Source organism: Mycetomoellerius zeteki, unplaced genomic scaffold (genome assembly GCF_001594055.1).
Source record: "Mycetomoellerius zeteki isolate Tzet28-1 unplaced genomic scaffold, Tzet1.0 scaffold109, whole genome shotgun sequence".
NCBI lineage: Eukaryota > Metazoa > Arthropoda > Insecta > Hymenoptera > Formicidae > Mycetomoellerius > Mycetomoellerius zeteki.
Genome location: NW_017256007.1, coordinates 32,509 through 43,505, shown reverse-complemented (window position 1 = coordinate 43,505; position 10,997 = coordinate 32,509). Strand labels below are relative to the sequence as shown.

The 10,997-nt window shown below is 30.9% G+C and overlaps 2 protein-coding genes across 4 annotated transcripts in view; one reads left to right on the top strand and one right to left on the bottom strand.

The window, feature by feature from the left end:
- Positions 1–1,772: 1,772 nt before the first annotated feature.
- On the top strand, positions 1,773–7,816 carry LOC108725581 (coiled-coil domain-containing protein 65). 3 transcript variants are annotated; one of them, XM_018452693.1, is made up of 7 exons: positions 1,773–1,995; positions 2,387–2,670; positions 3,759–3,881; positions 6,556–6,789; positions 7,040–7,275; positions 7,349–7,497; positions 7,586–7,816. In XM_018452693.1, the coding sequence occupies exons 1-7, from the start codon at positions 1,826–1,828 to the stop codon at positions 7,590–7,592; spliced, it is 1,203 nt and encodes a 400-aa protein (XP_018308195.1). In that variant the 5' UTR covers positions 1,773–1,825; the 3' UTR covers positions 7,593–7,816. The 3 variants fall into 3 exon arrangements, with proteins under 3 accessions (XP_018308195.1, XP_018308204.1, XP_018308185.1); XM_018452702.1 differs by lacking the exon at positions 7,586–7,816 and having other exon boundaries at positions 7,349–7,510; XM_018452683.1 differs by lacking the exon at positions 7,586–7,816 and having other exon boundaries at positions 7,040–7,503.
- A 216-nt stretch (positions 7,817–8,032) lies between these two features.
- The window catches only part of OstDelta (oligosaccharide transferase delta subunit), an 11,798-nt gene continuing 8,833 nt past the window's right edge, over positions 8,033–10,997 (bottom strand). Inside the window, exons 9-11 of the mRNA XM_018452834.1 lie at positions 9,117–9,329; positions 8,693–8,864; positions 8,033–8,281 (exon numbers count right to left, since the gene is read on the bottom strand). Of these exons, the coding sequence (XP_018308336.1) occupies positions 8,136–8,281; positions 8,693–8,864; positions 9,117–9,329 (531 nt within the window). The 3' untranslated portion in view covers positions 8,033–8,135. The remainder of the gene's footprint in view (positions 8,282–8,692; positions 8,865–9,116; positions 9,330–10,997) is intronic.

Genomic DNA, 10,997 nt, shown 5'->3' with positions numbered 1-10,997 from the left:
AGAACAACATCGTAGTTATTATGTAGCGTATGACATTTTAATAATGTTTTTAATTTATACAGTTTCAATCATTCTTCATACACACACATATATATATATATATAGTATATTGAATCTACATTTCGAACGTTTCGGCTTATTTTAATTTTCAACAATAAATTGAGAAAAGACGATGATATGATAAGCTCTCAGTAAATGTAGTGAATTTTACACTTCTAGGTTTAGAATGTCTATCTTAGGCTGCGGTCCACTTGACGCTACAAACTCTTCGAAGCGTTTTAGCAACCAATCAGAACAAAGAATTTTACGAATTGATTAATCAAAGAATGCTTTAAAACGTTTGTAGCATCAAGTGGACCGCAGCCTTAATCGTTGTGTAGCGGATATAAGATCTACCACTTTTGCTTCTCCACCTCTTTCTCTATGGATTAAATTCAAAAACTTTATCATGTTGACAGCGTAACTGTTAGACTTGTATCTTTGTCAAGATTTATAATACAAATACAAATGCAATTACAATAAAAATAATTTGTATTGTAAATCTTGATAAGACACAACAGATACTCTGCTAACATGATAAAGTTGTTACATATGATAAAGTTTTTGATCCATGAGAAAGATATGGAGAAGCATACTTTGCGCAAAAGTGATAGATCCTATATGCCACACAATGATTGATATAGACACTCTCAACCTAGAAGTTCAGAATTCACTATGTTTACTAAGAATGTATATCATCGCTTTTCTCAACCAATGAATCGTTGATGATGACTTAAAGTAAGCTAAAACGTTTAAAATATAAATTTGATCTTAACATATACAGGGTGTCTGGTAATGACTGCAAAATATTTCGTCCGTGGGTAGAACAGACTACACTGAGTCGAAAAGTCCTGTACCATTTTGCGGTGTCAGCAATAGTTCGGCAGCAGTAGGCCGACCGGATGCTCTTATTCGATTATCTTTAAACGTTAATATCTCCTTAACTATTACTGACACCGCAAAATGGTACAGGACTTTTCGACTCAGTGTAGTCTGTTCTACCCACGCACAAAATATTTTGCGATCGTTGCCAGACACCCTGTATATGATGAACGTATCAAAACTGTATAAATTAAACATTAAAATATACCATACGCTACAATAACTGCTGTATCACTCACATTGGTCTTTTTAAGTAATAATTTGATTTTAAATATTAAGAGATTCAAATTATTCTTTAATTTTATTTACATTAATTTTTATATTTCCTTATAAAGTTCTTTCCAATTAAGTAGAAAAACATTATAATATTAAAAAAAGTTTTTTGTTACAAAGCCATGCATCTAGAGAAAAAATTAATTTATAATTTTATAAGACTGTACTTTTTATGTATTTATTTTGTACGTTTAATTTATACATTACTTTATATAATGTATTAGGTAATTTAATTTATACGCGTACGTGCGTGCACGCATGTAAAACTCTGCTTAGAAATACAGATTTTGTGAGGAAGCTGTACGTTATTTTGTTTGTAAAAAAGTTGTTAAAAGAGATTTGTATGAAATTTTTATTGATCATTTGACAAATTGTCGCGAAAAATCATCGCAACTAGATAAAATATAAATAATTATTGAGAAAATATTTTGTCATATTTATAACATTCACAGTGATTTAAATATTTATTTCGTTATAAAAAATCTTTGCGTAAAAAATACTCTTCATACAATATGTTTTTACACAGATATCTACTTTAAATGAAGAAAAAAAGGAGAAGATAATTAAATGGGAGGAAGTACAACAGAGATCTAAGTTTCCAAGAGAATATAAAGCTGAGAAACGCGCTCAAATGTGGAAAAAGTATTTAATGCATGAAATCGAGCTTAGTACTTTAAATACAAAACGTTACCGGACATTATGGCGAGAGATGATGACGAAGATTAAAATGCCGCAGATCGCTGAAGACGTGAAGATTGCGTGGCACAATTTCGATCGAGCTCTCGATATTAAAGACTACAGGTTATCTATTATGATAAATGTGTGTTACGATAAATTGGCCAATTGACAAAGTTTGTTTAGTGCATTCAGAGAGTTTCATCTTCATCGAATAGGATTTGAATAACAATTAAAGAATTTAAACAGATTTTCCTTTAGTATAGATTATTTTATAGTATGTCTATTTTTCCTATTCTAAAATAGTTATTCAAATTTTATATAATTTATTTGTACTATTTTTGGAAGCAAAAATAGTTGAATAACATTAATAGATTAATCCTAACTAATATGATAGCCTTAAAAAAATAAAATTTTAATGTTAATATCATTTCTTGACGAGAATTTGGATATTTTTCAATAGAATAAATTTATATATCTTTTAAAAATATTTTTACGACTATTCAATCTTTTCTAGAATAAGTTTTCTAATGGATGAATTGGCCGAAGCCGAAGAACAATATCAAAGAACTACAAAATCATATACTGAAATTATAGATCGATTTTTGAAATTGTATAGAGAAAGAATACAGAGCAAAGAAAGAAGTTATCAAAGGACTTTAAATGAAATACTTGTTCAGACGAACATAGGAGTTGGCAAAATTTATTATCAGCAAAACGAAGTCTTGTTACAATCAATCACTCACGGCATTCACAAACAATTAGAAGAATTATCGAACAATGTTAAGAGCATCGCCTTAAGTATATCGTTATTAACCTTGTATAATTTTATCAAAATTTCGCTTGCTTCCAATTCTATATTATAGTATATACAGGACGTCTCATTTTGAATAACGACCTAACATATGCGCACGACTTTTCACGTTCCCTTAGCAGGGAGGGGAGATGGGTGGGAGTCGTTTCGCGTGGAAAGTCGTTCTTAAAGCAGAAAATTTATTTTAAAGCTGAAAATTTTGGTTTATTATGTAGCAGAAATGAAACGTATATTATTTCTTAACCTTTTTTTGTTTATAACTTTTTAACGAGTAACGTCCGACGATTAAAACTTCCTCAAGATCATGACCTTAACAATCACATATGTCAAGGTCATTGGGAGCTCTCCTAATCTACTAATATTTATCAATAATAGGTAATTTGTTTAATGAAGGTGGACAAAAACAAAAATTATAGCATTTTAATGTTTTTGAAATAAAATATTCAGGATGTATCAAAAGTCTGGAAACGGTTGAATATCTCGAAAGTGAAGCATTTTTGAGAAAAATGTTTCAAACAAAAGTTGTAAGGTTTAAAAAGATCTATTCACTGATCATATCCGCTTGACCTTGGGTGGAGTCGGCAATGTCAGGTCAAGGTCAAATTGATTTTTTCAAATGGAACACCCTATTTTTGATACCAGAATTTAATAGCTGGTATCAAGAGCTTTTCAAAACACTATAATAAAGTTATTTTTCATGAAGTATTTTTCGAGTTATAAGGCTTGATAGTTACATGTAACTTGTTTGAAACGCTCTTGACATGCTGTAACGTTTGAAAAGTTCTTGACACCAGCTATTAAATTCTGGCAACAAAAATAGGATGTTCCATTTAAAAAAATCAATTTGACTTTGATCTGATATTGGCGACGCCACCCAAGATCAAGCGGATGTGATCAGTGAATAGATCTTTTTAAACCCTACAACTTTTGTTTGAAATATTTTTCTCAAAAATGCTTTACTTTCGAGATATTCAACCGTTTCCAAACTTTTGATACACCCTGAATAATATAAATGACGTAATTTTTTAATACAATTAATTTATTTTTGGTTGATATTAAAATTGTATCTTGGAAGGTAAGATTGATGCATTCGTGGAAGACAGTAAGGATATACGCAGAATTTCTGTGACACAACTTGAAAATCAGTTACAAAAATCCTGGGAAAATCTTCGACGAATTCTGTCGGATTATCAAAATAGTAAGGGAACGTTTATTATTCATATGCCTTTTATGACCATTTATGATTATTTCATGTGCCTTTCACACTATTTACAGACTATTAGAGGGGATTTTAAAGCGATCTCATCATTTCGTTTTATATCTATATAAATTGTCTTTATTTACAAATGCATGTAACAAAAATTAATGTGATTATTCGCTCATAACGTTACGATTCAGTATGATTCAGTATGATTGCAGAGACTATTCACAGAAGCTTTCAAGAGATACTGGAGTGACGACCGAACTTGATCGATAGTACAAATTTTTAAAATTCCAAATAAAAAAAGTCGATAATAATGACATCTTTAATTTATTTCTTATATTGTTCTGTCTTACTTAATGCGTACATTATGGACGTATCGTGGAATTTTTTTCGGGGGGTAGAGTTCTATCAATTCCCTATAGGGATGTACCAGAGATGCGCCATACTGGAAAACCACTGGAGAACCAAAAAAGGAGGAATTTTGCTATTATACTGGAAAGAACATTACTGCATCATTTAATGAATTCCATTTGGATATTTTTACAGTTTTTAACGTCTTCTCGTACCTCATTTTAAAGAGGAAAAATGTTACATTTTGTACATTATATAAGCTTTACTTATTTTTTTAAAGACATTTTTTTTAAGGACGATACAGTTACTACAAGTAAAATGTTTAATTCTTTAATATTGCAGTTACTGTATGCTCGAACTAATAGAAGCATTAAAAATCACTTACGTGGTCTTCTAATGAAAAGAAAAAAATATTTTATTATATGTATATATAACTGCAAAAAACTCATACAAAGTTAAAAGTAAAGTTATGTTTTTTACAATTAGAAATGAAAGAGAAAAATTCGACAGAAATAGTCTAAACGGTATATGTGGATTTTTGCACGTTTCGTAGTGAAAATAAATAGTGTACAAAAATCAGCTGGTAACAAATCATTCTTTTTTCGCTAAAAAATTTATAATAGCAGCTTAATATAGTGCCCCCTCTCCTCCCCCCCTCCCATTCGGCATACGGAAATAGTATAGCACCTACTTTTCGATCGGTTTTTTAATGTAAAATATTGCTACAAATAAACGTTAGGTGATAACATAGGAAAAAAGCAAAATTTTTTATGACTTCAATCATGTGTCATCAATTGTAAAACCGTAGATCTGCTATACTTTGCGTTTCCTTCACATTTGTAATTTCCTACCTATGTAAATGACGAATTAGTGGCTGCGTTCAGCAAAGAAAGCAGCTTTGCAACTGTTGTAAAATTTTTCAATATGATTGGTTCTTGCTCTTAGTTCCTTATGGATGTAAATGTATAAATTAATGGCTGCGTTCAGCAAAGAAAATTAATCAGTTATCGCTTAGTGATTCTTTAATATGATTGGTTCTTGCCGTTAGTTCTTCGCAAAATCTAAGTGTAGGAACCAATCGTATTAAAGAATCACTAAGCGCTAACTGATTAGTTTTCTTTGCTGAACGCAGCCAATCATATTGAAAAATTTTACAACAGTTGCAAAGCTGCTTTCTCTGCTGAACGCAGCCAATAACCGTTTTCAAGCGGTAATAAATAAAGACCAAAAAAGTGTCACCTCCCAGACTATAATATACACATATAAAAAACGCAATGAGATAACATTTTTAAGTAGGGATGTACCGGATCATAAAATTGCCGGATATCGAATATCCGAAAAGAATGATATTCGGTCGGATATTTGGTAGGACAATTGTCCGGTCAGATATTGGATATTTTTCGGATATACGGTACAATGTATAATTTCTCCATTCTATCTTTTCTAAAAAAAGGGAAAAAAAAGGAATGAAAGGGAAAAATAGCGATATTTTCTTTATCTCCCCAACGTGAAAACTTGAAAAAAAAAAGAAGAAAGATAAATAAGCAAGAATTTCAGCTAAAAAGAATAGAATTCTGCATCAATGACGCGAACTTTCAATATGAAATTTCAGCCGAACATATATTACCAGATACTAGTGATATCCGACTATCCAGCCAGATAGTAAAAAAGGGCCGGATACCGAATATTTCCCGGATATCCGATATATCCTTACTTTTTAGGAAGATCGTAATTACAATGCACAATTTTGGAAATCACACATTCCTACCTATATGGTCACGACCATGATGTAAGGATATCACATGTTCCATTGCGCATAATGGCGATAGCAATACTAGAAACAACCAATCACATTTTTGCCTCAATGCCCTTTCCTGCGTATAATAACGCTTGGCATATTGGAATAGCCAATCAAATTTTTGCCTCAATTCACGCTGCTACTGCGCAACCACGGGAATGGAACACCTGGTATCTTTACATCATGGTCACAATTACTTAGGAGCTTTAATACATTTTCTTTATATAATGTTCTCCAATGTTGTATGTGTGTGCGTTTATATTTAATACTAAATATTTTTAATTAAAATATTAAATAAAATTAATTATAAAATAAATTATATACATTTTATTGATACTATTTTGTTGGGAAACAAATTTAAATAAAATTTAGTTCTCCATTAAAAAATATAATTTTAATAAAATAAATGAATTTTTATAACTTTCTTTTGAAATGGAGTTCAAACTGCAAATATACAACTGCACATCTATCAAATGCAAATTAGGCAAGTTAATATTGATTAATATTACATCGTTCTAGAAACAAAGAATCGCAGAAAATCTTACGAGATGCTTAAAGATACGGACGACAAAGACCAGCAAATAATAACACAACAGTTATTACATACAGAGAGTCTTTTCGAGGATATACGAAAGTTTCAAGATAAAATAACGACATATGATTCCATGGCAAAGAAAAAAATTTCCAACATTCTGATGGAACATGACTTCTTCCAGAAAGCTTCCTGGGTTGTAAAAAATCGTCTTCTCTCAGGTTGCGCGTATTGCCTTTTTGTTAAACCTTGTTTGATTTTAATTGTATATTTGTAAAATTTATATCGTAATTTTAGCTGCACGAAAGAAATTGTTATATAACAATAATATTACCGTTACATCTTATTTTATTTTCTATTCGGACTATTAAATCGAAATATTATCATAATTACCGATATAGTTTTTGACAATAATAATCAATAAATACAGTTTTTGACAATTTCATATTGAGATATGTAAAATAATTTTAGAACAGACGAAAGATAAGAATCAATTGAAGATATCGTCAATCAAATATAACAAGATAATAAAACATTTAGAATTTCTTGTAATTAAAGGCAAACGACTGCTCACGCTGATGCAAATCTGTCGTAAATATGAAACACAAAACGAGAAAATAATTCCGTTTGTTAATCATACGGAAAACTCACAGATGCTCTCGTCGTATCAAATCATTGCTTTATCAGACTGGAATGTATCCCGTCAGGTATACACGAATATATGTAATAGAGTTCTTGAATTTTTAAAAGAGTCTTTTTTTCATAAGGAATTTATAACAGATTATAGATTTTCAAGATATGACAATTTTTTGGCGGCAATTTGGTGTTGTGCAAATGACTATTATGCAATTGCGATCGGAGAGGGATAAATTAAAGGCTGAGGCGAGACACTTGCGCGAACGTATCAGTTTTTACATTATGCAGAAAGAGTAAGTGAAAAGATTAAAAAAAGGTATAAATAATTTAATAACTATTGCCTCTAACAAATGAATTATGCTACAATTTGTTTTAATATAGGTACTAATTCGTAACCTATTTTACATTATGTTGGATAATCAACAATCATGCTGGTACTTTTTATTATATTAAAAATTTTACATGACTAGAAAGAAACATTATTTGTTCTAGATACAAACGCAAAATTTTAGCATTTTTTAGTTTACTTGTCGGTATTATACACGATGAAGTTTCATTACTAGTTTGTATAAAATGTAGCACTATACCAAAAATAATTTAACGCTAGTATCAAATTTTATAGTTCAAACTTAGATATGGAATTATAATTTCAGTTTATCAATACTATTTCTAATTATTAACGTTGATATAAAATATAAACGTTGTTTAATTATTTAATCCAGATCATTGTAAAGTGAACCATGTAATAAACAAAATAAACAATATATACGTTACATAATTTATATACATTTGATAAATGAAAAAACAGTGCAATACAATGATTCTGTCATGTTAACGAGTTAACCATTCTGAATTTATCAATGATAGTCTTGTATTTATTATGCACTTTAAACTGCAACTGCGACAGAGTTTTCACACAATACAGTATAAATTAACGTAATGATTTGTGCCTGTGTGCTATTTGAGATAGCATCTTATTACCAGTGAGGAATGTAACAATACCAAAACCAAGAAGATATTGCAGCGTGACGAACATATTAAGCTTTAACCAGAAAATACCGAAGAGCACGAAAATGCCTAAAAATAAAACAATTATAGTTATTCATACTGCATTGTGGTGCACAATGCAGTGGTAGATATAAATAATTTCTGTAGCGAATTGATTACAAATGTGACAAAAAATATAATCACATTCGAGAAAAACATCACGGCATACTGTGCGCCCAATGAAAACAGATAGACTATACAACATCATCTGCCAAGCAATATATCGGGCATATTTTTTATTATATCGTTACTATTTGTAAATTAAATTTATTAGCTAATAAAAGGAATTTAAGTTAAGTGACGCAAGAGTGGATGAGTGCGTAGCTTGTGCGAAGATTATAATAGGAGTATTTAGAGAAATTAGAGAGATAGGGATTCGTGAGAATAGAATGAAGCAAAAACGAGAAATTGAAAGCACTCTATCAATGAAATGATATTTACCTCCTAATCCAAGATGGAATGTAATCGCGCTGAGAGACACGGGGAAGTTCGAGATATTGACACCGAGTCTAGCCCATAAAATTAACAACAGTAAAACTGGTGCCAAGCATAATCCTGTGAATAGATTTGATACAAATGCCGGAGGTCTACGTTCAGGCTCGCGGAACATATGCTGAAATTTGAAAGTAACAAGAATTCAGGAAACACTTTGATAACAGCTTCAATTTCTCAAACAAATGTCGATCTGTTCGTCAAAGAAAATAAAAAAACTATTGCACAAATGCTACTTTTGCGAATGTTATACTAACTTTGACATAATTCTTTGCCAATGTTTTGGAAGTGACAAAATTATAAATGATTTTATGCCACTAACGAGCATTGGCATATCTCAGGTATATATATGTATAAATCAAGGGAAAAATACCTTTATTTCTGGCTTGGTTGTATACACGTTTGGTTTTTGCTTATAAGAGATGTTCTTATCAGCCCCTTCCGTTGAAATCGGCTCGGGAAATTTCAGAGTTACTGTGCCAATATTGAACTGGAACGGATTGCTGATCACAGCATCACCAATAATTAATTCCATGTTATATTCTCCACTTTGGTGACCGAAATTTACAGCTGCTGTTCCGACCGGCTAAAAATATTCGCAAAATTATAGTGTCGGAAGAATATACTTTCTGTTACACAAAAATCTAATTTATGCTGAAATATATATGTAAACTAAAGATATATGTATACTATCAGATCCAGTAAACGAGAATATATTAAAATATGACTGAAATTTTATCTATCCGAATGAATATTTTGAACAAAAACTTTCTTTATTCAATTGGATTTAATTGGATTCAATCGAATTAAAAATTGCATTTCCTATTCAGAATTTTGAATTGAGAAGTATTCACGAGACACAAAAAAGTTGATATTATTTTTAGATTGAGGCATAAAAATGTGCTTCATCCAAATCGTATAAATGAATAAAAATGGATTCGGATTGAAAAGAATTCATTTTAACGTTCGCAAATGCGTATTTCTGAAAATCTGAATCCATTTCAATCCATTTTACTGGGAAAGACACGATCGTGTCTCAAGTGTTAAGTATATACATTTCGTGCCATATGTTACCTAGATTATATGTATCGTGTAAATTAGCATGGCACTGTTTCGTGCCATGACGCTGCGCTTGTCTTAGCGCCGAGACACTATCGTGTCTCCAGATATTATAATGGCCATGTCTCTTTATATTAGAAATTTTCAAGTAATTCTGGTTACTCGAAACAAATATATGGCAATATGTGACTCTGTATTGCAGAGTATAATAAACTTTACGTGGTCCACCCTATATCTTTTGCAATATCATGATTAAAATAAAATGAATAAAATATTTATTTGCATCGTTATAAAATCACTATCAGTTATGCTTCAATAATTTATGAAATTAATTCCAAATTGGATCAAATGTGAATAATATTGCATCACAAAATATTAATTAGATCATATTTTTTATTATAATATTTGTCATCTCGTTTCAATATTTATAACGTAACCTTTTATAACGCTAAAAATGAGCGTCAAAAAATGAACGTCAGCATGAAAAGGCACCTTAAAGCGCGTGGGCGTGAAAAACGAATACACCCCGAGCACATCCAGATTCTTATAAGGACGTCTATAATGGGAGTAATATTGTATAGTAAACTGTAAGCTGTAAGAAACTAATCATAGTCGATCATTTTTCTCACATTCGACTGATTGATCGATTTCTTGCAGCTTACGACTTACCGAGTGTGGTTCACTTACTTGGTGCTACAAATACTTCGAAACATTTGATTGACCAATCGAAAGAATTTTGCTAATTAAAAAGAATTTTACCAATAAAAAAAATTGCTTCTTAGCACTTGTAGCATCGAGTAAATTTTATATATATATATATATATAAAAGTTACTACACTATATTACTCCTATTGCAGACGGTCCTATACTTAAGTCAGTTGAGTCTCTCATGCGTGGTCTACAATGGGCAGTAGCAGTAGTGGATTAAGAAGTTGGCGTAGAAATCAACCAATCATAATCGAATGTGAGGAGAATAATCAACCATGATTGATCGATTTCTACGCCTATTTCTTAATCCACTACTGCTACTGTCCATTGTAGACCACGCATAATATGTATTTAATTTAAGAAGTAATGTACAGGGTGTTTCCAAATTAAATCGCAAAACTTCGGGAGCGTGTAGAGGAGTAAAAAACTAAGAAAAAAAGTCCTATAGACATATGCTCGTTTTTGCTCCGTTTCAGAGAAATCGAAA